This window comes from Lolium rigidum, chromosome 4 (genome assembly GCF_022539505.1).
Source record: "Lolium rigidum isolate FL_2022 chromosome 4, APGP_CSIRO_Lrig_0.1, whole genome shotgun sequence".
Lineage (NCBI taxonomy): Eukaryota > Viridiplantae > Streptophyta > Magnoliopsida > Poales > Poaceae > Lolium > Lolium rigidum.
Genome location: NC_061511.1, coordinates 162,919,300 through 162,946,124, shown reverse-complemented (window position 1 = coordinate 162,946,124; position 26,825 = coordinate 162,919,300). Strand labels below are relative to the sequence as shown.

General features: G+C 45.4%; 2 protein-coding genes and 2 long non-coding RNA genes across 4 annotated transcripts; 1 reads left to right on the top strand and 3 right to left on the bottom strand.

The window, feature by feature from the left end:
* Positions 1-98: 98 nt before the first annotated feature.
* On the bottom strand, positions 99-9,082 carry LOC124647731. The gene is made up of 3 exons (XM_047187618.1): positions 8,705-9,082; positions 7,856-8,656; positions 99-402 (listed from the first exon to the last, which is right to left on the bottom strand). The coding sequence occupies exons 1-3, from the start codon at positions 9,080-9,082 to the stop codon at positions 382-384; spliced, it is 1,200 nt and encodes a 399-aa protein (XP_047043574.1). The 3' UTR covers positions 99-381.
* Positions 3,235-3,912, bottom strand: LOC124649184. Its single transcript, XR_006986556.1, has 3 exons — positions 3,654-3,912; positions 3,430-3,570; positions 3,235-3,334 (listed from the first exon to the last, which is right to left on the bottom strand). It is a non-coding gene; the product is annotated as an uncharacterized LOC124649184 (long non-coding RNA).
* A 2,474-nt stretch (positions 9,083-11,556) lies between the features above and the next one.
* Positions 11,557-13,364, bottom strand: LOC124708788. The gene is made up of 2 exons (XR_007005324.1): positions 12,966-13,364; positions 11,557-12,316 (listed from the first exon to the last, which is right to left on the bottom strand). It is a non-coding gene; the product is annotated as an uncharacterized LOC124708788 (long non-coding RNA).
* An 11,424-nt stretch (positions 13,365-24,788) lies between these two features.
* On the top strand, positions 24,789-26,355 carry LOC124649479 (24-methylenesterol C-methyltransferase 2-like). Its single transcript, XM_047189103.1, has one exon. The coding sequence runs from the start codon at positions 24,972-24,974 to the stop codon at positions 26,070-26,072; it is 1,101 nt and encodes a 366-aa protein (XP_047045059.1). The 5' UTR covers positions 24,789-24,971; the 3' UTR covers positions 26,073-26,355.
* The last annotated feature ends 470 nt before the right edge of the window (positions 26,356-26,825 follow it).

Here is a 26,825-nt window from a genome sequence, read left to right as displayed (position 1 = left end):
AAAGTAGAAGCACCAGTGTAATATCTGGTGGGAGATAATTTGCAAGCTCAAAAACAAGAAAGTAGCACTTAAGCTGTTATAGACGAAAGTATGGAGCTTCAACATCATCATCCGTTGTTTCATTGAAGTTCTAAGGAAGTTCCACAAACAGATACAAGTTATAGCTGAAGATAGTTCAACAACATCATGGCATCATTACATATTTGCTTGCCGCTTGACAGTTCTAAGGAAGTTCCACAAACAGATACAAGTTATAGCTGAAGATAGTTCAGATTCTCCTTGTGGATCAACAAGACCAGCATGCTGTAGCACCTACAGTAACCTTGCATTCCAGTTTCTAACCATTCAAGCTATGTAGTTTCGGGCAGCTCAGTCATACTTTTAACTGGATAAGGCGGTTGTCTGCAAAACAAATGTTGAGCAATCAGCCACCCTAAAATATGCTGCTTGTGCAAGAAAGAAAATATTAACATGGCCATCAAGTTTCTTGAGGCATCCATACTGCTCCAAATATACATTACATTTCATTAAAAATGTAAAGTTGGAGCATTAGTTCTCAGCTTCACACTGTGACTACTACATAAATACATTTCCAAATCCGGAACTGCTCCAGATTGGTGGGCAACCTTTTACATGTTAACTACAAATACTTGAGATAAGTGATGGAAAAAATATATATAGCTGATTTCATCTACGTCAATTATCAACTAATCTTGTCGTCTGTACCTTCTGCCCAACTTTACATAATCTGATCTTGCCATTAGTACCTTCTGCGAAACTATCCCAAGCATATTGGAAACTACAGATATATTGTTAGGGTAGGCAAGCTTCTTTGCATTTACACTATAAACCATTTTCTGCAAAGGGGGTAATAGAGGACAGAAAGCTATTCGATGATATTTGTACACACGGTAGACACGAGAACTGATGAAGAATCTTGCAAATGAGAAAATGGTGAGTTTCCACTCAAGAATTTAGAAATATTGTAGATAGATAGAGAATACTCCTCGGAAGCAAGAAGTGACATGTCAGCTATACATAATATAATACGGAGTATATATATAACAAGGCTATAAACGATAATTTCTCTAAATATACTTGTGCATGAGGGCATATGTATCTTGACTTTTGCAGAACTTTGAACTCAGTTGATCTGTATTAGTGGCAGATTAAAATGCTATTACTCATAGAGATGGTAGAGACAAGGGTAGGACTGCCAAAAAAAGCAATATAGATCTCTTCTCAATTCCCCGAATGCAGTGTAAGTGTTGGGCCATGGTTAAATCATAACATTAATATTGGCTAGCAGTTACTTGTGCATTGCAGAATTTTAAATCGAGATAATCTTATAAAAAGAAAAATGACCAACATTTGAATGTTGCAAAACTCTATGGTGCTGAAGAAAAAATACAGCTTACACATGTTTATGCAACAATGTGATCAAAAGAAGAAAGAAGGTTCAAAACTATTGGCTTCGCAACTATAGTATGTTTATACTAAGATCTACAATAGTTGACCCATAATATTGATCTTCAGAACAGTCACTTGTGTGAAGCTGTGATACAAGGCTGAGACTGATCAAAGAAGCCAGCTGGCAGGACAAAGTTATTCCAATTATCACATGATCCAGGGAATGTTGACCGTTAATTTGGTTAAGTTTCTCAATAACAAACCAAGAAGGGCATATATTCAAGACAAAAGAATTCAATCCAGAATGTTGATCTTTTGACCAAGAAACAGAGCAAGAAGTCCATCGACAGTGGACGGTTCATATTTTTGAGATAAAGAAGTACTTTTTTATGGGGTGAGATATAGCTATCAAGTAGAAATCTTTCGTTGTGACTAGCGATAGGCAGTATATGATCCCTCGTTCGTCTGAGCCGGACCAAAGGCGAATACTTTGGATCCTGCATCTGGTTCGGTTGATTAGGAATCAAACCTAGTTTTTTACACATTTTGTCTCTCTAGGTTTGGGAGTGCTTTCACCATTCAGCTTTCGAACTACAGTCTACAGGTTATATCACCACCTTTGACAGCGTTGCCGCTATCGTATACTTTCAGTGCAGAGAATAACTTTCTAACTGAAAATCGTCTTAAGAACAACATGCTAACTCCACGGGCTAACACTCAACAAATAAAAACATTGCATTTTATTTCATTACAAGAAAAGAAGTAAACTAGACTTAGCCCGGGTGGCTAGGACGGGATGACGCATCCTCGCCTGCCCGCACTCGAGCCTCCGTGTTCGCAAATGCGGTGTCATACACGATCTGCTAGTAATATAACATCGTTGAGGGTTTCTTCCCATTAAGCCACATCATTTCATTCAAAATAATAATATCTTTGGTCCATCACAAACTATAATATAACTAGCTGTCTGAAATAAAAATGAATCCATAAGACAAAATGCATAAGGAAGGAACTCAACTAAGCCACGCAGGCTGACATTTTGGGTGTCATACATTGAACCACATTGCATACTATTCTCAACAATCAACTAATAAAACTATCGAACTGAATCTCATTAAAAAAATCTCTGGATCCATCATAAACTATAATATCACAAGAGTAGTTTGAAATAAACAAAAAATGGAATCCATGAGTCGAAATGCATAAGGAAGGAGCCTCAGCTAATCCATGTTGGCAGAATACATTTTGGGTGTCATAGGACATTGGACAGCATCTGGTATTTCCTGCCAAACTTTGGTGCCAGTCATTTATTTATTGTGAAAGTATATGGACTACTAATCTGTTCGAGCCTGGTGGACGTCATTCAATGATATACTAGAGGCTGGGGCGCCCCATGGGGCGCATCCTCGCTGGTCATCTGCAAACCAATCTCAATATCATGATACCAGATTGGTCCTCCACTGCCTATCTTTTTTTCACTCTGTTGAATATATAGGGATGGCGATCTAATCTACTAAGACAACATGCATGCAGTCGTATCATTTCATATGTCCAGGGGTTTCAATTTCACCAGATATTGTGTGGTATCAAGCCTGTTTTCATATAATTGATCACTTACACAAAATAAACTACTTCCTCCGTCCTTAAAAAGATACCGCAGATTTATCTAAATTTGAATAAATTTAGATAAATCTACAACATCTTTTCGAGACGAGGGAGTACTTCACAGAGAACAAGTGGCAGTGTGAGTCTAGCAATACGTCTTATGTATTTCGTTTTGCAGATAAAGAAGCTATACTTCAATACAATTCAATAGTATATATTACCCATCACCATTTAGACATGACCATATGCATAATTCGCAGACATATAAAAGGCATGTATGGCAAAAGGAGCGTGCGACAACACCTAGATGGATTGGCCCCTATAACCAGAGAAAGGAAGATCCACATGAGCATTTACAACGGCAAAAAAATACAGGATAAGGTAGAGAACCAGCAAATGATCCTATGCAGATACCTTTCATAGACGGTTGTAAGTCACTAAACATGCATGGAACTAACCTCCCTTATTTCCAGCCAGCGGCTTCTTGCTCGGCATAGCCAAGATTTGGAACTTGCGGATACTGAGGCCATGTCGCCAACATTGGCTAGGAGCTTGCTACCAAAGTGGAAGAAACATAAGTAAACAAGAACAGGAGCAGATAGAAACGTGACCTAAACAGAAAAGTAACAATCAGGCACCTCTTCTTAGGATAATTGCCATCCTTATTGTGGAAGCCCATCTGATCAGCCTGCAATAACATAATATGTTTCGGCCGATGTTCTCCAGCAGTATACATTTTACTGATCACAAACAAAGAGCCGACATGAAGAGCCAAGGAGTGGAGCAACAAATCAGCCTTGTTCCCAAGCAGCAAGATCGCTTTAGTATAAAAAAGAAGAATAAATGAATCCGCCGCCAACACCAACTCCACCCATCCCATCTAGATCCTGTCCTTGGCACTGTCTTCGTCACTGAGCACTTGCATATGCATTGTTTATTCACATAATTTGAAAGAAAAAACATCTAAGTAAAGCACTTGATTCAAAATTTCTGCATTTATGTTTCTTCAAATATGTTTCTTTTTATACGGACTCATACCTCATATGCCACGATCTCTCAAACATGTTTTCTGCTTCCACTTCAGTTCTCCTGGTTTTTATCTCGGTGCCACTGCAAGCACCAGCCTATTGTATGCTGCTTTTCAGCTTTCATGATCATATATTCAAAACAGCAAAGCAAGATTGCACAAAATTCACCTGTGGTGGCTTCTGGACAGCCTCTTTTAGATAATCACACCTTCCAATCTTCTGTAGAAAGTGTAGCTTCACCTCTCTGCAACAAGTATGAAGGGTGTCATACAACAAACAGCCACAGTAACAGGCTTACAAAACCTGGCATAATGAGTAAGTTCATTCGTTTGTGATTTACAGACATAACTCCACTAAAGAATTGGAGATTATCGTATCTATTGTGATTTACTTATGCACTCTAAATATATTAACCAAGCATAGGGAAGTGCAAAACGCTGTCGTTTTGTGCACGGTCCAAAAATTCACGATGCTAGAGTTTAATATGGACAGGTAGTGGGAACATAAAAAATAGCTACTATGCATATGCTCAATTATTGCGAGCAGGTAGTTCCTATGCATCGACAAGTTCTTCATCTATCCTGAGTGCTTTTGTACAGCCATTGATTGCCTCACTACCTCTTCCAAGTTTAACCAAAATCTTGCATACACCAAGATAAAGATGTCCGTTGTACAAAGCATGGCCGGGATTGCTAGCAGCCACGCGTAACTTACTCTTGGCAGCATTATCTTCAGCCTACATGCACACCATTTATTTTATTATTACAGTTTAGTGAATTCCAAATTAACCGACAGAAATAAATTACCAAACAAAACTCACGCTCTTGGTCTTCTTTAGAAGTTTCTTCAACCCAAAGTATGATTTCTTCAATTCTGAATGTCCAGGGTCTTCCTATGCTATTCCCCAATAGTCATCTAATAAATCTGATTAAAGATCAATTCAGGTACTCGCAAAATATTCATTGTTCTTATATTTCGACTCACAATTTGAAAAGAAACTCACCTACAAACCTACCATAGGATAGAACCCAATATATGGTGTTCTTTTGCAACGTACATGTCTCTAATCAGTACAGTAGCAAGAGACAATTAGAGTCTGATTCCTCCTTTTATCAAGAAACAGTTTGCACATGATCAGTCATAGAAAAGGAACAACAGAAAAGGGTCAATTAAATTTGACATATCAGAAGAGTATTGACTGCAATACGGATGCACCTCTAAAACATGAAGCCTGGAAGTCACATTGACCAAGAGAAATTTACAAAAGAAAAAACTTACAGGAGGGAAACAGGCACTTACAGGCTGGGTGTTGCTATGAACTGAATCATTACTCAATATACTATGTCTTGATCTCTCCAGGGACAAAGAATATTAATATGAATTCAGTCACCTAAATGCATAAATCATGGTGACATTGGCAAATGAGAAGCTAGACAATACATTCAGCTAAGCTAGTATAATTTCTTCTGCACAACCAAATCAAAATAACACGAACATCAGAGAAACATGGAACCAGAGGTGGAGCACGAACTTGAGCACGAACCTCAAAGTTCTTGGACAGCGTGCATTAGCCTTGAGGAGGGGACCACAGAGGCGAGGAACCTTGGCAGCCTCAGTGGTTGTATGTGTGGTATAGATCTTGACGTTCCGAATTGATATTTGTTATACCTCTAAAGACAATGCTAAGAGACAGCAAACCCCACAGTTTTGGCAGCCGAGAAAATCGAATTGTTGTTACACGACCATATTTTGCACCATTCACCTTATTATATATTTCAAAGCTACAAAGAGAAGAAACTCCGTAAAATGGATTCCATCGGGCTGAAAATAGTATGGTGATTATTCGAATGACAAGAAAAAATGCTAACTAATATAAAGAGATTTATACATGCTGAAATGTATACACAGATGGAACGACAAGATTCTATGAGCACGAAAGCTTCAGCTAATATTCAGATCCCACTTTATCACATAATAGAAAGCATAGTCCATCATGAAACCTATATTCTATCCTTCTACAAGCACTAACCCTTCTCTGAATAGTAATTAAAAAGATAATAAGAAAAGGAAGTACACATAGGAAAATCAAAGCAACTAATAAGTGGAATATGTGTTCTTATCAGTAACTGGTGCTTTCCTATTTGCCATATCTTTTCGGCACAAAGATATCACAATCCAGAATTTAGCAAAAATAAACATGCAACTATCAGTTACTAATAGCAAGAATTTTTTTTACATCAATGATTGTTATTACCAAAAGCATGTGTCTCAGATTAATCTCCGTTCTTAGAACCAACATCATTAAGCAGCAGTACTACAGACTATTATGCAATGCACCAACCATGTACATTTGTGCTTTATATTAGAGAAAGAGATGAAGTCGCATAACTACAAACCATTATTGTTGTCAAAATCCTCCTATACTTCAAGCATCCACTAACACACGGCAGTAATTCTTGACCTGGGATATATCAAGCATCTTTCACACCAAGCCAATAGAAACCAAAGCATGGATTGCACATACAAACCAATGGAAACAGAAGGGTGATAAGGGACAAAGTATTAGTAAAATGCATAGATCGTCAAATAAAAGACAGCAATGGTCATAAGATCTGTAATACACCTGCAGTATATATCATATGTCAAATACAACAATAAGAGTGCCCAAGCGAGGCATTCCACCTAGAATTTCTCATTTCGTTGCCACAAGATTGTAGGTTTAAACATATTGACTAATTAATTCTTGCAAATTTACAAATAACACATTCAATTCAAAACAAAAGAATCAAAATTCCATCAGATTCTAAAGGATAAAAACAGTGCCCAGTGAAGAAGAGGCACTAATACCATCGGATCGAAGAAACAACGGCAGTGACTTCCGCTGGAAGGAAAAGAGGATGGGGTGGTTCGATATCCTCTACTCCTCTTGCTCATGCCTCCCCTTCCTCTATCAATCTCCCCCTCTATCATGGGAAGATGGGCTTGTGCTGTAGAAATGAGACACAGACAACAGGAAGAAGAGCGCAAGGTCAGACCTAAAGCAAAGGGTCCAGGGCAACGATGAAAGAGACGCACAGGTGGGTGGATGAGGACCTGGTCGGTGCAGCGGAGGATGAACGATGCCGAGAGAGAGTGCTTGGTTGGCGTGAATGTGCGGCTCTGCCTCGCCACCATCGACGGTGGTTCTCAGCGCCCCGGCATCTACAGCCCTAGGCTCCTCCTCTGTAGTATGGAGAAGAGATAAGGGCAGCGTGAACGGCGATGGGAGGCAACATCAGGAGCCCGCAGCCGGATGCCATCGAATCACCGGCGCTTCTCCTCTTCCTCCGGCTACCGCCGCTGCTACTTCGCCTATGATTCCCGGATGCCGTCCCACTGTCCCGAGGTGGATGCAGACCAACCCTATCAGAGAAAGGGAGAAGGGCAGGAGGCGAGAGAGGATGGCGTCACCGCGTGAGGCTCCACGAGAAGGAGATCGCATTGGGAAGAGGATGGCGTGTGGCTCGATGCAAGTCCCTTTCTCTTGATTTCTTTCCAACGAAGAAGAGGGGCTCGATGCGGTCCTTTTTTTTTCCTTCGGTGCGGCACAGTAAAAATCGCTATCGTGGAGAGCCCTGGCATAGGCCTAGTACATACGCACTTGCTTGTTCTCAATAACATACATGAGTATCTTGCAACGATTTATTCAATAGTTAATAAATCTAACCAAGACTCGATCTATAGAGCCATGACAAGACGTCATCACGAATTAACAAAAGATAATATACAGAGAACACATTAACAAGTTATGAGAGTTGGAGTCAAGAGGTCACCTTCCTGGGTAACAAAGAGGGAGGCCACGCCATGATGTAGGGATAGCAGAACTCGGAGGTAGTGATCCGGCAGAGCTTCTGTAGCTCCCTTGTTTCAATGCAGAAGGATATGAGCCAGTTAGGAGGCTGGTTCTGATGAATAGTCAAATACACGACGCCAGTGACAATAGCCACGACATTCAGCGAAGGACACTCGTCTACAATGTTCAGAGCGAGCTTATCCATCGCATTCGCATCCACCATCTGAAATGCCCTGTTCCTCCATTTATCGACGCCGGCTCTTAGGACCCAAACCAACAGCTCAAGGTTATCGTCATATGCGCGAGCCAAACAGAGATTCCCATCCTTGGTCTCACCTAAGACACAGGAAGGCACAGTTGGCGGCATGCCAGTTTGGGAGAATTGCATTGTTGCAGTGTTCAGCACAGGGATACTGTCTTGGTCTGAAGATGCCCAGTAAACGAGCCCGTTCCTCGCTAGCTTAACATTGTCTGCATCCTGGAGGCTCCACGGTGTTGGGGAAATCTGCCACTCCCTGGTGTCGGGTGACAAGATGGCGATCTGCTTTCCCCCATCTTCCTTGGGGACGCAGAGCACGCGAAACGACCGGTCATCGGCTTCGGAGGGGATCACGTGGAACTCAGCTGCGGTGTATTCGGATTGTCCGCCGAACACCTCATCGGGCGGGCCGGGGAAGAGATGCAGGGCCCCTGTGAGGGGATCGTAGACGGCCACCTTCTTGGTGTTCCATTGCGGCGTGACGAGAAGGACGTACCCATCGCAGCACGCAGACATTGTCCACTCGGCCACGGGGCCGTCCTCGTCTTCGACACTTTCTTCGTCTTCAGCGTCCTCGCCGTCGTCCTTTTTGACGTCGATGGCATCAGGAAGACGGGTAAGGAAGGCATCGAGGCCGCGGAGGGCGGCGGCGTGGTCCGGGTCGGAGCGCCGGTCGCGGAGACGGACGGGCGCGAAGGTGGACATGGGGGTGTCTTCGTCGACGAGAAATGCGCCGAGGATGGTGGGCGAGTGGAGGTCGCGGAAGCGGCGGCGGAAGGCGGGGGACGAACGGACGGCGCGGAGGAAGGCGGGGCAGGCGAGAGCGGCGCGGACGAGGCTCGGGAGGGAGGGGAGGCGGAGGAACACCTCGCGCAGGAGGTCGTCGCTGAGGGCGAGTATGGTGGTAGGAGCGGACTGTCGGGAGCTCTTTTTCTGCGGCGGGGCCATGGCTGGTCAGGGTTCGGTGGCGGCGGCCGTTCACAGGAGGGGAAGGTGAGGGCTGCTCGGTTCACCTTCAGCTATCCTCGCTGGAAAAAACATTTCTCCGTTATTCTTCCTCTTTTAGAGCATCTCCAGTCACATCCCCCAAACACGTCCGGCAATAGCGCCGAATTTTCGTTTGAGGGACGTCCAGACGAAATTTTCGTTTGGAGAAGGTCCCTTTCCTAGCCATGTCCCCCAAACGCGACCTCCAAACAAAAAGCAAGTGTAAAAACCGTGTCCGGCGTCCCCGATGGAGACTCTATACACAGGGGATGGGCTAGGGACGCCGGACAAGATTTGAGGGACGTCCGGAGCGAAGCGGCCTTTGGGGCATGCGACTGGGACGCTTTTTTGGTCGGCGTCCCCCAAATCCCTTTGGGGGACGCGACTGGAGATGTTCTTAGCCTTCCCGCTTCCAAATCCAAATCTTCTTTACAACTAGGGGTATCTCCAGCGAGGCAACGTATTTTGGAGGTTTCTTTTACAGTACCTTTTAGAAGGAGAGAGGTATGATTTAGGCAACGGTCAGGATTAAGCGATTTAGATTAGGTCCAACAGCCCAACAAACACATAGATTATGAAAAAAAAAGATTTACTAGTATTGAGGCCGTCCCCAATTGGCCCAGGTCGTACGTCACAAAAGCCACCGCCATCATCCACACCCAGTCGTCCTGCATGCAGAGCTACCGCCGGCGCCGCCAGAGACCCCTTCCTCCTGCATCGAGGCGACCGCCGGCGCCGCCATCCAGACCCTCTCCTCCTGCATCGAGGCGACCACCGCCGCCGCCATCCAGACCCTGTCCTCCTGCAACGAAGGCGACGTTGCCGCCATCGACTCCCCGCGGTTCTGCATCGAAGCGATCGTCGGCGCCGCCATCGACACCCCGTACTCCTGCATCGAGGGCGACCGCTGCCGCCATCAACTCACCGGATCGGCCAGGTCCTGCATCGCCTGTTTGCTGGACCGAAGAGGAACCCCTCTGAGCATATTCTAAAGTTCCTTTGCTAACTGCTAATATAATCTGGCCATCAAAAAGAACTGAACCAAAAAGAGAACTCCATAGGCTCTTACTCGTTGTCTCTTTAGTTTATACATATAACAGGTGGTTTGTGATTTGAGGAAAAAGGTATCAACTGATAGACAATATTTTGTTTTGGTTTCCTTTATGTCTGCGATGCAATTTCTTTTGGAAGTGCAGCACTATTACTTTCTGTAAGATTTATGGGCATCAGTGTTGTTCGGTTTCGTTTAGTCCATGATTTGTCCAGTGATAATGTGAGAGTTAAGATGCTGATGTATGGATGCTAATATATTAACTCATTTTCATACATGTACATTGACTGGATGGATGCTGCTCCTCACGGGGTTCTCAAGTGTTTGTCAGTCTCAAGTTAGTGTAACAAGGGCTTCTGTATCAAGGGGATATGGTAGCAGTGATGTTACACACTTCAGTGTGGTTTTCATTTGTGAGATTGCTGCTGGTCTCTCTCTTGGTTTATGGAACTTTGTATAGGGAAGTTGTTGCGTATGTGCTTGCAATTTGTAAACCCCAATCTTTGGACGTATGGTGACACCTGCAAGATGTGAAGATGATTGAATGGAAACCGCTAGCCCATGATGAAACAAGACATAAATAGCATGTACAATCTGAACCTTTAGATTGTTTAACCAAGTCTACGTCACCTTGGTCAATACTATGTGAATTGTCTTCTAATCCTTATATACGAGTTACTGTTTAAATTTAGCCTTCTCTGGAGTGATGTTCATTTCATGAGTGACAAGGCAGTCTGGATGTGAAACTGTACTTATTGAATCTGCCATCTAGTTTACTTCTGGAAAGACTTATCTGTCTTGGTTTCAACATTTTCAGGCGTACACTTGGAATTGAAAACTTTGATTTTCTGCTCATGTTTTCAGTGGATACACTGGCGTAGAAGAGTTAGCATAATGTTATGTTTAATTAGAGTAAACAAAAGGAAGATGTCTCTGTGAGTAAATACATGTTATACATTGGCACTGAACCATTTTCGATATATTCTCTTTCGTAAGTCTGACCAGATGTTTCACCACACATACTACTCTGATACTCATATCCTGGAAGTATGTCGGTGTGTAGCATATTCCTGGATTATCGCCATCGCTACCAACACTTAAACATCGACTAGACTGATTTTCACATTGCAAATTTTTAGTTCGCTCGCCAATGCCTGGTTCTTTACATGCTTTTTGACAAGATAAACCTGCTCCTTTTTGGGATTGGTACCACTAATCTGATCGAGCAAATAAGTACATATTATAGAAGTGAAGTTCTCACATGTGCCATTTGCAACTGAACTATTTCCAAAGTAAAATTCGAAGAAAAAAAGCTATTTCCAAAGAAGGACAAAGAGTTTCCAATTTGTTTATTAAATGACAAGATTTTCTGAATCAAACAAGATAAATAACTTAGCTGCCAGATTTCTCAATAAAAGAGAATGACAAATTGATTTAAACGCAAGTAGTACCGAACTCCATAAACAGGCAGTATGAAATATTACAAACTGAAGTGAACACCAGAGAGAAGGTAATCACAGCAAATTCCATGAAGACCAGGATGTACGCTGTCGATCTTTACCGTTCCAGGTCTTAAACTTGTGCTTGCCGCTTAGGTCTTCGTCATCGTCAACGGTAGAAATTGGTGCCCTCCATCATCAAAGGGCCGCGTCAATGACCTCCTTCACGTGCAGATGGAGATTGTACTCCTGCTTGCACTTGTGCTTAGGGGATAACGAGAAAACATGATACACATTATCACCTCAATCTGAAGTGGACCTTGCACAGTGGTAAATACTACTGCTAGGCACATGGCACATTTAGTTGTTATTATCAAGACCAGTATAGTCTATGTGAAAAGCACTTCTCCATATAACACCAGCATAGTGAGGACCAAAAACCTCGCCATTTATAGTGCATACATCAATAGCAATTATTTTACCATCTTTTTTCCGCTGTATAAAGCACCTCCAATCAAAAACTGAAATAAATGACAGCATGGGGATAAACACCTAAGTTCAACACAAAGTACATTCTTATGAACAGAGCAGCAAGCAATGCAATTGTATGAATCATCTTTAGCTGCAACTGCACAATATATTCTTCTTTTTTCCATCTGTTGTTCTCCATACCTTCCAAATAAAATTTCAAGCGAAGAAATGGCCCTGCTTTACAACGAACGGAAAAATTATAGTAGGCAGTGTCTTGGCAGAGCATGAAATAGAAATATAATTGGCCCTGCTTCAGTATTGGTAGCCAGATATTTAGTTCTAACAATCTCAACTTCCCAACCATGAATCTACCAATTCCATACAAGTCACATGTTTTCAAGACCAATGGACAAAAGAACTTTCTACAAGTTCGGATGAGGTGCTAAATATCGGCAATTATGTCATTCAGTAAATACCACTTGTCACTATAAGCAAAAGAACTTCTTTTTCTGGATCAATGTGGTATACCTTTTTCATTGAAACGAGATACAAAAACATTCCAAATGTCATCTTGCAAAACTAGTCATTCAACGTCTCATATTCGCACAAGCCCATAGAAACATTCTTGCAAATGAAATTTGCTTCAGTTTTCCGCATAGCAAAGATGCATATATTCCTTACATGACATGTCAGAACTGAGAATTCTAATGATATTCAGAAGAGTATAATATGTCATAACTCAATATCGAAGCTATGCAAGTAAAAAAGACTTGACAAGTAGTGAGGCAATAGAAAAAAGAAAGCCATGTAATAATATAATAAATACATCCAGAGAAAAGAAGATGGAATGGCCTGATACCTCACCCACCAGTACCAAACTTACCACCGTCAGTACAAAATGTCAAACATCCAGGCCCAACTGATTGGAGAGGTGGAGAATCCACTGCAATAAGGTTGATACTGAAGTCTTCAGAGAACAGGTTGAACAGCCTGCAAGCGCCAACCAACACCCGCCGCGTACTGGCACGAGCTTCCTACAGGCTGCTCTTAGCGCGCTTGTATATTTTCCTCGTGCCGCTGCGGCATGCGTTGGAGGAGCCTGGCTGTCACGGGCGAGCGACGAGGATGGGGTGGTTGATCTTGGATCCACGCCGAAGCCAAGGGCCAAGGCCGCCGCCGCCCGGACAGTATTGGGGAAGGGGTCGTGGACGGTGGTAGGTCTACCTCACGCCGTCGTGCCAGGGGGCGGATGAGCCGGAGTTGGGGAACGGAGAGAGATTGGCGGCGGCGGCACCTCTGGGAAACCCTATACACCGACCAGGTCGGTGCCTACCCGGCACCGCACACCCTGGTCGGGTATTGGGCCTGGCCCATTTTCCCTTTTTCTTTTTCTTTTTTTCGTTTTCTGTTTCTGTTTTTTCTTTTTTCTGTTTTCTTTTTTGTTTCCTTTTCTTTTCTGTTTATTTTCTTTTTGTTCAAAATCGAAAAAGTTTAAATTTGAAAATAGTTCGAATTCGGAAAACGTTCAAACTTGAAAAGTGTTCAAAACAAAAAATGTTCAAAGCGAAAAATTGTTCGTATACGAAAAATGTTCATAATCGAAAAATATTCAAATTTAAAATATGTTCATTTTCGAAAAATGTTCAAATTTTGGGAAAAAAAGATATTCGTTCAAATTTAGAAATCTGTTCAAAATCTGAAATTTGTTCACTTTTCAAATTTGTTAAAAAATTTAAAAATGTTCGGGATTTAAAATTATCTATATTTTAAATAAATGTTTAATTTTTGAATTTGTTCAGATTTGAAAAACGTTCAAATATTTTTTAAGAAACCCCAAAAATTATTTTGGTTTTCCAAAAATACGTGAAGATTTAAAAATGCAAAAACAAAACAAAGAAAAGAAAAAGTGTACCTAATGGGCCGGCCCATGAAACTGCTGCCTGTCCATGGGGGGTGCGGTGGCTTGTTTCCGCCGACCAGGTCGGCAGAAAGCAACTCCCCGGCACCTCTGCATCTGAGAGGGATACGACACTCCCCTTACCCGCTTTGATCGGCGGATGTTGGGCCTCGACCAGTATTGGGTTGGGGCTCCTCAGTTGGGCCGGGCCCGTCTATGTTTTTTTCCTGGAACGTGTGAAAATTGGCAGCGGTATGTAACATACCTGGGCAGTTTTGGGCAGTGGTATGAAACGTTTTTGGCCATTGGATGTTCGAGAATGAAGGGCTGTCATTTATTTAGGGGTACCACAAAAGAACCCATTTTGGATGCTTAAATTGTCCACGTCCGTCCGTTTCTGTAGCCATGCGAACACGAAAATGACCGTTTTTGTTTGCGTGTTCGTTGCGGCTGGGTGCCTCCAGCGGCCCAACGTATTTGCGCGTCGGCATGAATTGGGATGTTTTAAAACAACAAATAAACAATTTCAACGAAGTCATAGTTATTACATCCAATTTAAAACTCTACATGAAAATAAGACGGTATTCCTCTAGGCAATGTCTGCATGGCCAGCCAATGTTTACTGATGCTCAATCAGATTCGTTTGCAGGTGTTTGCACACGGCCTCATCAGTGACTTCTACATTCATATGCAGATAGTCCTCCTAAGATAATGCCCCAGGGATTGACTCAACCAGCTCAGCTTGGAAATCTCAGTGGTGCTCATTATCAGGACGGTCGTTTTGTGCATTATCACGCAGCATGTCATCACCTCACGCATGGTCTTGAGCGACCATGTTCTTGCGGGTGATGGACAATGGCCCACCGAGCTTGGAGCACACCAAATCCTCTCTCCACATTTTTCCTGCAAGCCTCTTGCATATGGCAAACCTCCTCGTCTTCTCCGAGTTTGGATTACGGACAATCTTCACCGGTATGGCTCAGTCAGGGTAGATGCCATCAGCAAAGATAATATGGATTGTCATATGTATTCCCATTGACCTCGTAGCTCACCCGGGGAGTTTTGCCTTCCATAAGCCTGTTGAAAACCGGTGATCGGTGCAACACATTGATGTCGTTGTTGGAACTGGTCATGCCAAAGAATAAATGCCAAATCCATAAATCTTGAGATATGACGGCTTCAAGAATGACAGTCCGTCCCTCCGCATGCCCGATGTACTGACCCTGCCATCCAAATGGACAGTTCTTCCACTCCTAGTGCATGCAATCTATGATGCCAATCATTCCTGCGAACCCTCTAGACTCGTTGATAGACAACAGCCGCCTTGTATCCTCAACAGTTGGCTCTCTACAGTAATGTTGTCCGAACACGGCAATCACGGGTCGGCAGAACCTGTACATGGACTCAATGCAGGTGCTCTCACCCATTCGAAGATACTCATCTAATATATCAACAGCAATTCCATATGATAGCATGCGAATAAATGCGGAGCATTTTTGGTAGGAGGTGAAGCCTAGCGCACCTGTTGCATCGGGCCTGCATTGGAAATAGGGGTCGTAGTTTCTGACGCCCGTAAAATGACCATGAACAGGTCCCTTGACATCCTGTACCGGCGCCGGGACATTTCTTCCTTGTACACCGGATTGGTGCGGTGGAAGTAGTCCTTTTGGAGCCGGAGGTGACCTTCCACTCTGTTGCGCGACAGGTTTTTTGACCGGCCCTTCACAGAGCCCCGGGCACCGGTGTCTTGCTTGAATTGTACTCGTGGAGGATAGAGGCCGCATCAGTAGCCATTGTCTGCGTCGACTGATCGGACTCCTCGTCGAAAGAGGAGTCAACGACCTCCGCACGGAACTTGTCCAACATCTGTCACATGTCCATCTGCGTGGGTAGGAACTGCGGATCAATGGCCGTGCACAATAGTGCCGAAAACACGAGTAAGAAACCTATCAGCGTAATTGACCGAACAGGTCGTGGGCGGCGAGGCCGGGCGGCGCAACCGGCAAAGTTTGGCCCCAAAACAGGCGACAGGTGCGCGCTAGAGCCTACCCCGACTGAGATCCAGTTCTCCAGTGCGGTGAGAACCGAGCGGACGGCGTGCACTACAGCGGTGCGGCGGGGCGGCGGCAGGTGGGGTTGAGTGGTGGCGTCGCACTAGGGCAGCAAAGAAGAGGGAAAAAAAGCAAATCGAAGCGGTCGATTTTCGCTATCCCTGACTTGCGGGATCGGGTAAGAAAAGGATGACGCTCGTCGCGTCCGCGAAGACGCAAACCTGACGCATATTGGGTCCAGATTTACATCGCCGCAGACGACCGATCATTTTGCGTCGCCTCGTTGAAGCAGGACCCAGACGCATTTTCGGTTTCCACGGACGCAAACGGATGCCCTAAATTGCTAAGCAACCGTGGTACGTCTGTTTTTTGGCCATCGCTAATTTTGCTCGGGCCAAAGATCAGGTATTTAATACCGAATTCATCACCAAATCCATCAGCGGCCCACGATCGTTTGAGTCTTTACTACGTACTATTATTGGTTTGCTAGATGTGTGGTGGTCGTACATAATTCAATCGTCAGGATTTGCCTTCCTTCTCCCGAGTGAGAAAAAACCGGATGGAGCGAACCTCCTCGTCCCGCACGTATCCGTGAAGAAAACAACTCCGCGTGGAGCACGTTCTTTCCTTCACGCACGTTCTAATTATCAAGTTTCATGCACTAGTCAACGCAACCAAAATTTCGAACTGATAAAAAAGGGCTAGGCAATTCATCGAGCCTTTTTAAACATCCCCCTCACGGTGACGGGAGACAAGTCAACATGTGGAAAGACTCAGAGGTATAGCTCAAGAGGCATATAAATGGACTCCGAGAGGGAAACAACAATTTTAGGATAAATTACGAAAGCCAGGACTCAAACTAGAGACTCTGGCCTCTGATACCGTGTCAAGCTTCATCCACTAGCCAACGCAACCAAAAGTTCGAACTAATAGAAAAAAGACTAGGCAATTCACTTATACACTTCAACAATGCTCCCCTGGTTTTCCTTGTACATATACGGTGAAGTGAGATCGACGAGATCGACCACCATGGAAACTACCAATACCTGCACACCGTCAATTGACGCCGCCACTGGACGTCCTACTCCTTGCCGTGGCCTCTAGCTCCGCCCTCTTAGCGAACGTTGTGCTGCTGTCTTGCGGCTCGGCATTGAGAACCGGTGCACTCTGGTCTGGTATAGTAATGGCGGCCTGGAGGCGTTCGATATGGAGACAGCATGCATGCCCGGGCTGGGTGTGCTCGGTCGTCACCATCGGCTCTACTGGCGTCTACATGGCCACCATAAACGACGCCCTGCTGGGAGGCTATGCCGCAAGAGGTCGTTCGTCGAGCTGATGATGTCCCCACAGCTCAAACTGCTCCTCGCCACCGCCCTGCACATGAAGCTGCGGTGCTTTTCCCCGAATGTACTCTAGGACTTCTTGAGGCGCTAGCATTGTTCTGCTCGGTCGCTTCAGAAATAATTATTTTCATGACAAACTGACAAGCAGCAAAATTCACGGGAAAATCAAACGTGGGTGATGCATAGTACGGGTATGCTCGAAAATATGGTCACCGGGACGAAAACGAGCATCAACCACTGTTTTCCAACAGGTTGAAAAAAAAATCACATTCCATGCATGTACATGACATGCTTATTTACTGATACATAATACTCGCTAAATTTTACTTTTTATAATAAACTATGTAATAATATGTTTCAAATAAATAGGGAGCAATATGTTGCGTGCTTGCTTAGTAGCAACAAGAAGTTATTAACAAATAAATATAAAAGAGAAAATAACAAATAAAAAGAAGTATAAGAAATTGGGTAAATTAAAAGTTGCTTTATTAATAAATATTTAAAAAAAGTACATCAAATTTAAACTAATTGAGGGAATGCAAGCATGGCTTGACACTATCTGAACTCTAGCCCTGTAAATATCTCTTTATCACTTTATAAATGAAAAATGACATAGTATGGATCTTATTCCTAATTTATTTGTATCAGAAAAATAAAACTTACTGCAGATTATTAAAGATTTATTTCTCTACTTTAAACCCGATAAACGAATTACTATCTTGGCATATTTATGTGGATCGATCGATTTCGCCAAAAAAAAAATTTGTGAAGCCTTGTCCTTAGCTGGGTGTGGTGCCACTGAATTGGAATCGACCATGTCAACATATCTTATCAAGTAGGCTCAGATATATGATATATATCCCGTAGCAAAGCACGGGTATTGTGCTAGTTATACTATACCAAGTTAATTTGACGAGCCAAACCATTTGTTTGTAATCTGTTTCCATATAAGAAATTGTTTCCAATGGTAATACGATTTGTTTCTTACCATAATTTATTTCCATGCTAAGAATCATAAATATTTTTTGTTTCCAAATAACCCTAATGCTAAAAATTGCATCCGGTTTGCTCCAGCGAGCCTTTGTTTTCTGGCCGTTGGTCAAGTGTGTGTCTCACGATCCTGTCACGTCAGATTTCCACCTAAGAGGTCCACTTGGCACGTGTCTGTGGAGATGATTTTGAATCTCGGTACACACACCCCTTCTGTCCATTCTCGTTCCCCATTCTTACCCCTTTATATCTCGCTTGAAGGTAGGAGATCGGTGAGAGAGAGAGAGAGAGAGAGAGAGAGAGAGAGAGAGAGAGAGAGAGAGAGAGAGAGAGAGAGAGAGAGAGAGACTCGTGCACGAGTGCAAGGAGATCGGCAACAAAGACATGGAGAGTTGGAGAGCATCGAGTTCAAGGACGAAGAGCCATGGGGGGTGGTTAGGGGAACTCGAAGGCGGGAATTCTCCGTTGGTGACTTCTAGATCCTTGGTTCCTGGGGTAAGGCCCTGTTCTAAAATCTCTTAGATACAATCTTTTTTGCGAAATCTGTACAATATGAGCATGAATACACGCTTATTCATATATGAATTTTAGAGTTGATTCCTTCTCTACAATAGATTTACTTGTTGGTTTTGTGTGGTTTCTCACATCTTGGTTTTGTGTGTGCATAGTACGCTTAGTGTGAACTAGGCGGAATCACATGGGGTAGATCATGGACACATTAGATGTGTGTACATTCCCACATTCTTAGGACGATTAGGCACTATAAGTACTCACATGTTTGCGTAGAGTAAGGCTTGCCACTGGATAGCAAATTCATACATGGACTAGGTTAAGTTACACACAAATACTATATGCTAGGCTGTCTAGCACCCGATTTTTCTCTAATTTTAAGTCTCACGCCATTTTCTGTGGGTGCGGCATGTAAGATTTGGGTGATCCGGATCCTCTGCACTCTATTACGTGTTTGGCTCATGTTGTGGTATGCTCATGTGCCGGGTCGCCTCTGGCGCGTGGAGTCGTGACAATGTTACGACTCATGCGTGTAGCAGGCGGCAAACGAAGCCAGACCAACCCAGGCCGCGTGGTCCTCCTCCTACCTGAACCATGACCTTGGGTGATGGTTGGTTCCCCTCTTATCGAGTTGTACCAGTCTGCCATACAGCTAACTGGCTCACGTGTGTGGCACTCGTGATGGGAATCCCCATAAATCAATGTAAAATATGGTATTATCATCATATATGTTGCAAATATGTGGGAATTCAATATGATAAAGAACAAGGTTCATGTATGCATTTTACATGCATCAGAGCACCGTCCGATTTCAAGCAACGGTTCACATGGAGCAGATCTAGGGCACCACGTGTCCAAAAATAGCGGAAGTTACCGCAGTAACTCCACAAGCTGCGGAAAACGAGGAAATTACTGCACCGTGTGTCCATCATTTCGTTTCTCCCACGGTCGTGGGAGTCAAATCAAATGACGTGGCACATGCCACCGCTCATCATCATGAGGCGGGCCCACAAAATGACTAGTCATATCAAGCATCTTGACAGGGTGCAGTCGAACACGCCATCTTCGTCAGCAATGATGTCTTGGTTGTTGGAGATATGCTCAAGAGGCAATAATAAAGTGGTTATTATTATATCTTTATATTTATGATAAATGTTTGCATCCCATGCTATAATTTTATTAACCGGAAATATTAATACATGTGTGTTTTGTAAACATAAAAGAGTCCATAGTAAGCCTCTTGTTAAACTAGCTTGTTGATTAATAGATGATCATAGTTTCATGATCATGAACATTGGATGTTATTAATAACAATGTCATATCATTGGGTGAATGATGTGATGGACATATACACATAGTAAGCGTAGCATATGATCAAGTCATTTAGTTCGTTGTGCTTCAAGATTTAAAATACATAGTAACTTAATCCTTCGACAATGAGATCATGTTAATCACCTACACCGGATGGATGTTTTGATGACACCAAACACAACTTCATAAATGGGTTGTTATAAAGATGTCATTAAGTGTTCTAAAAATATAGGGTTGAGGCACGTGGATCAATAGTGGGATTTGTCCATCCTAATGACGGATAGATATACTCTGGGCCCTCTCGGTGAAATGACATCGAATTAGCTTGCAAGCATGTGACTGGTTCACAAGGGATATCATATCACGATACGAGTAAAGAGTACTTATTGGTAACGAGGTTGAACTAGGTATGGAGATACCGACGATCAAACTTCGGATAAGTAAAATATCGCGAGACAAAGGGAATTGTTATTTTATGTAAATGGTTATTTCGATCACGAAGTCATCGTTGAATATGTGGGAGCTATTATGGATCTCTAGGTCCCGCTATTAGTTATTGATCGGAGAAGATTCTCGATCATGTTCTCATAGTTCTCGAACCGTTGGGGACACACTTAAGGTTTGATGTCGTTTTAAGTAGATATGGAATATGGAATGGATTTCGAATGTTGTTCGGAGTCTCGGATAGGATCCAGGACATCACGAGGAGTTCCGGAATGGTTCGGAGAATAAGATTCATATATAGGACGTCACTTTCCAAGTTTGGAAATGATCTGGTGCATTTATGGAAGGCGCTAGAATGTTCTAGAAGCTTCCAGAATAAATCACTATGAAAGGTGGGGTCCCGGATGGACTCCACCAACCCTAGCCGGCCAACCAAAAGGGAAGGTGGAATCCATGGTGGAATCCACAACCTTGGCCGGCCAAAGGATAAGGAAAGGGAGCAATCCCACTTCCCCTAGGTTTTCCCCTTATGGAAGTTTTCGGAGTTGGACTTTAAATTGGTTTTGGGGAAATCCTAGGAGGTTCCACCTATATAAAGAGAGGGAGAGGGGAGGGGGACGGTCGCACCCAAGGTCGGCGCCCCAAGTGCCCCCCTCTCCCAAACCCTAGCCACTCCCTCCTCCATCTTCTCTCACGGTTCTTACGGCGAAGCGCTGCCGGAGATCTCCACCACCACTGTCACCACGCCGTTGTGCTGGAGGGATTCCGAGGATGATCTACTACATCCGCTGCCCGCTGGAACGGGGAGAAGGACGTCGTCATCAACACCGAACGTGTGACCGAGTGCGGAGGTGATTCCCGATTGTGGCACCGTCAAGATCTTCTACGCGCTTTTGCAAGCAGCAAGTGATCGACTACATCAACCACGAGATTTATCTCGTTAACGCTTAGCGATCTTCAAGGGTATGATGATCTTCACCTCGTTGCTACCATCTACTAGATTAGATCTTGGCTTGTTATTTGTTCTTGCGGTAGGATTTTTTTGTTTTCTATGCTACGAATCCCTACAATGGCTTGTTCAAACTTCAAGGGAAACAAGAAAAATCATTGGGTGAACATTTCATAAGTCTACTCCCATCGAAAGTGTTGAACGTGTACTTGGAGGAAGTGAGGATTTTTCGAAGAGGCTTTTTTAGCCTATGCTCGAGTACGCATACTCGAGCATAGACTCGGGGATACTCTCATCGTGAGCGCTGACCGTGCACCCGATAGAATCAACAACGTCGAGGAGCACAAGTAAGTGTTTCATATATATTTGAATTGTTTCTCGTGCAGGATTTTTGAGCCTATCCTCGATACAAGTACTCATGCATAGCCTCGGGGGCTACTCCCATCGGGAGCGCTGAATGCGCACCTGATTAAAATATTAAGATTCCGCATGAAGTGAACATACATACTTCGAGCATGTACTCAACTACACATACTCAAGTATAGCCTCGGGGGCTACTCCCATTGAGAGCGCTGAATGTGCACCTGATAGAAAATGAGGATGTGGAAAATACAAGAATGAAACAAAGGAGATGGCGTAAAGCTTTGAATACATGTTCAAGTGGTAAACACTTAAGGAACATTACTTTGTCCTCTACTCCCATCGGGAGTGTATGCATTCAAAATGAGTTCAACCCGACAATTTTGGGTAATCCAACAGCAAACCACAACATCCGATAAATAAATAATCCATGGGCCGCGTCGTACTGAGCATCTAGATGCCATGCTTAAGCATGAAGGTAAGACCATCAGGATTCGTCATGTGAGACCAAGCACCACGGCAAACTGCGGTCTTCTAGAAATATCCACATCGTTGTCGATGTGATGAAAAATCCTAACGGACGTGTCAGGTACCTTTAATTAACATTTGCTGGAATTCAGAACTGGATAAGTCCTCCGTGTCTCGGGCTGAATTACACCAGTTTTCTAGATTCGTGACAGGGGACTCGAGTTTGAAGTAGGTTTAATTGTATTTGCTCAGGCAATTAACTGATTCCCGATCTTTCGGATGCATCAGGCTTGTTCCCAAACATCCCTATGATTAAAGTATTCATCTGCACAAAAAATAATGAAGTATTGGCTTTTCATGTACAAAAGGATAAGAAGTCGAAGGTTTCGAGACTCGACCCGAGTCTACGACTCGAGTGGAGCCTCGGCGGCTACTGACATGGGTATGCCACATCGGGTCTTGGTACAAAGCCCATGAAGAAATATGGAAAAGCCCATGAAGAAATCTGTATGAAGCCGAAGATCTTGGTGCTATGTAAAATTGGAAAGCTAGGCCATATGGGGTAAACCGACATATATCATGTAAACGATCTCGAGGTGGACTTTGAGACCTAACCCGCTACATAAGGGCTAGGAGGGGCCACCGAGGGAGGACATATTCAACCAGACGCAACACCCTGTAACCCTAGTTTCCATACAATACAATCTCGGCGATTTGCCCTTAATCATACTTTTCATCGGTTGCCTAGTTTGGCTGACCGGTTTGTTGATTCGCGAGTATCCTCCTTCCTAGAATCCCAATTCCATTATCATGGGCATTGATAAGGTTAACCCTTTGTCAGCGACCGAGTTGCTTAGAATCTCCTCTTCTACGGTTGTCCTGCTATCGGCTGCAATTTGATCTCTAGGGTGAGCGTTCCATTGTCTAATTTTTTTTTGAACAAGGAGTGCCCCAAAGGGCGAGGAAGCTTCTCATTAAATCGAAACGGAGGAGGTACAAAATATTACAAAGGACCCCATAAGATCTAAATGCACATATAGGTCCCTAGCATTTGCAGAAAGACCTCACTGAGAGATGATGAAATGCAATCAGGTCCTTCTCTTTCCCCGCCGTCGAGCCAGAGGTCTGCTACGTCACCGTCATGCGAAGAGGCGGGGACGAAACCACTTGCCTCTATGCAGCCGTAGTATGCGACTGCAAACCTCAGTAAGGACCTCGCAACGGAGGTTGATTCGCCGGAATCCAACGCCGACAATTGGATAGGCCATGGAGTGGCCTTAGATCTGCTCAAGAAAATTGCTTCCCACCTCTGGAAAGGACCAACAAAGATGCCACCATCGCCGCCATCTTCATCTTCCTCCTCGCCTCCACGGCCGGCCAGGTCAATGTCGAGGATGTCAAGGACACATCTTTGCATCCAGCAGTGCTTATTGCTGAGGGGCTTGGCAATAGGAGCATATGATTCCATCCCCAACCATAGGGGCTTGACATCACATATCCTCGGCCAGTCACCGGTGCCGCACCAAGGCACCAGGGAAAGAGATCCCCTGCTCCTCTCCAACACTCCACCGACCTCAATTCGTCTCCCCCACCCCTCACCACCATGGCCGGCCGGTGGAAGGAGGACAAACAGAGAAAGGATGGAGATCAAGGATAGAGAGCAAACCCTGGGCTTATTGACGGAGATCCATGGGGGATGGTCCAGGGCTGCCGTCTCCGGCCGCCGGAGCTCCTTGCCGCGCCGCCACCACCACCATCTGCTCCAGATCTTGCCCCTAAGATCTGAAACTTGACTCCAAGACCTCGGCAAGCTGCCGACAACATAAAACCTAGACCTATGTACATCACCGGCGCCTCCCCCTCCCCATCTCCGGCTGGCAGCGCCGCCGGAGAAGGGTTGGGTTCGGCCCGGTCTCGTCGGGTCAACGAGCAGAAGAGGGTGGGGGGCGGAGAGGGAGGACGAAGAGGAGAGCAGTTTCTTGGAGAGACGACTTTTGCCAGCTTTCCTTTGGGTTCCATTGTCTAATCGTACAATGCCCTCGAACCAAAGGAGGCACTTGCAGGCTGCGTGTTTTGCTACATCTTGTTTGCACTGTAATTCTCGGATTTTGGGTGTTGTTCTTGTCAGCACCTTGTAACGTTGGTCGTTGGTGCCTTTATTAATTTAATTTAAAGCTGACCGTAACTATTTTCTGTTTTAAAAAAATCAGAAAAAAATAAGTTGAAAAAAATATACAGGCTACGTCTAAACAATCTCCAGTGGTCCAGCCCAAGTCCAACGCCACTAGCGATTCGTGTGTGACTGACGTGTTTTTCTCGGCAAGCCGCGAGCAGAAACACGGCCCCCCGGGTCGAGCTGAGCAGTCCAGAATCCAGATCTGAAATCGGCAACGGCATCATCTCTTCTCCACTCCCCGTTTCGAATCCAGCTGCAGCTGGGCATAAATCTCTCGCATTCAGACCCAGATCGCCATCTCAGGACGGACACATCTTGACCCGCCGCTTTCTCCTCGCCAGTCCACCCCTTCTCTCCTCACCTCACCTCACTCCCCCTAGATCGGGGGAGATGGAGCCGGCCACCATGGCATGGACGCTGGCCGCCGCCGGCTTCGCGCTCGTCTACTGGTTCGTCTGGGTCATGGGCGCCGCCGAGGTGCAGGGCAAGCGCGCCGTCGACCTCCAGATGGGATCCATCGCCGACGACAAGGTCGGGGACAGGTACTCCCAGTACTGGTCCTTCTTCCGCAGCCCCAAGGACACGGCCGCCGCCGCCACCGCCGACAAGGTGCCGGCTTTCGTCGACACCTTCTACAACCTCGTCACCGACATCTACGAGTGGGGCTGGGGCCAGTCCTTCCACTTCTCCCCCTCCCTCCCGGGCCGCTCGCACCGCGACGCCACGCGGGTCCACGAGGAGCGCGTCGCCGACCTGCTCCAGGCCAAACCCACCCACCGCCTGCTCGACGTCGGCTGCGGCGTCGGCGGGCCCATGCGCGCCATCGCCGCGCACTCCGGCTCCCACGTCGTCGGCATCACCATCAACGAGTACCAGGTCAACCGCGCCCGCGCGCACAACCGCAAGGCCGGCCTCGACGCGCGCTGCGAGGTGGTGTGCGGCAACTTCATGGCCATGCCCTTCCCGGACGCCTCCTTCGACGCCGCATACTCCATCGAGGCCACCTGCCACGCGCCCAGCCTGCGCGACGTCTACGGCGAGGTCTTCCGCGTGCTCAAGCCCGCCGGCCTCTACGTCTCCTACGAGTGGGTCACCACCCCGCTCTACCGCGCCGACGACCCGGACCACGTCGAGGCCATCCACGGCATCGAGCGCGGCGACGCGCTCCCGGGCCTCCGCCGGCAGGACGAGATCGCCGCCGTCGCTAAAGAAGTCGGCTTCGAGGTCGTCAAGGAGCTCGACCTCGCGCTGCCGCCGGCGCACCCCTGGTGGACGCGCCTCAAGATGGGACGCCTCTCCTACTGGCGCAACTCGCTGCTCATCCGGGCGCTCACCCTGCTGCGCGTCGCGCCCAAGGGCGTCTCCGAGGTGCACGAGATGCTCTACGAGACGGCGCACCACCTCACCCGCGGCGGCGAGACCGGAATCTTCACACCCATGCACATGGTGCTGCTCCGCAAGCCGGAAAACCCCACCACCGCTGCCGCCTAAAAATGACAGTTTGTTTACCATCACATCATCCGCAGCAATGCAGCAGCAGCTGTTCCTAGCTCTCTTTCTTTCCCACGGGTAGGTAGCTAGGAGCAGAATCGAAATGCAGCTCTTGGTTTTGATCTTTTAGCATGGACCAATTCTTCCTCTTCTTAGACATTCTTCCTCTTCTTAGATTGGTTAATTGATTCTGGGGAACTCAATCAGTAGGCTAGTTCACCTGAAATTCCCCCTTTTTCCCCTGTGTTATATGTGGATTATAATCGAACTGTTTATCTTGCTACTATGTGCGATGAAGCAAACATTTGGAATGCGGAACTCACTATCTCAGCTTTTGCTGCGAGTGCTCTGTGTTTACGACTTGATGTACCTCCGAGCGCCGGTCTGATTCCGTTCGTCGGAGGTGGCTGCGGTTGGCCGGCGGCTGTGCCAAGATCGGATCTGCGCTTCTGTTGCAGGGCACAGTAGTGTACTATATTTCTGCACGCCAGAGGAATCTGGAATCTGGACGCCTCTGAGATCTGGTTCACTGGGAATCCACTCTACAGATCCAAACCGGTAACGCATATGCCCTGCAATATCAAACACTTGCAAAACAATCCATAGTGAAGAGCTGTACACTTTCAATTTACTCGACTTTTTACCACCAATTGCACGATCATCTGTTCCAGCGTGCAAGTGCATGAATAAACAGGGGGTCTATCATCGTCCCATTTGAGCTACGCTACATCCTGACTGACTTGACTGGGTGAT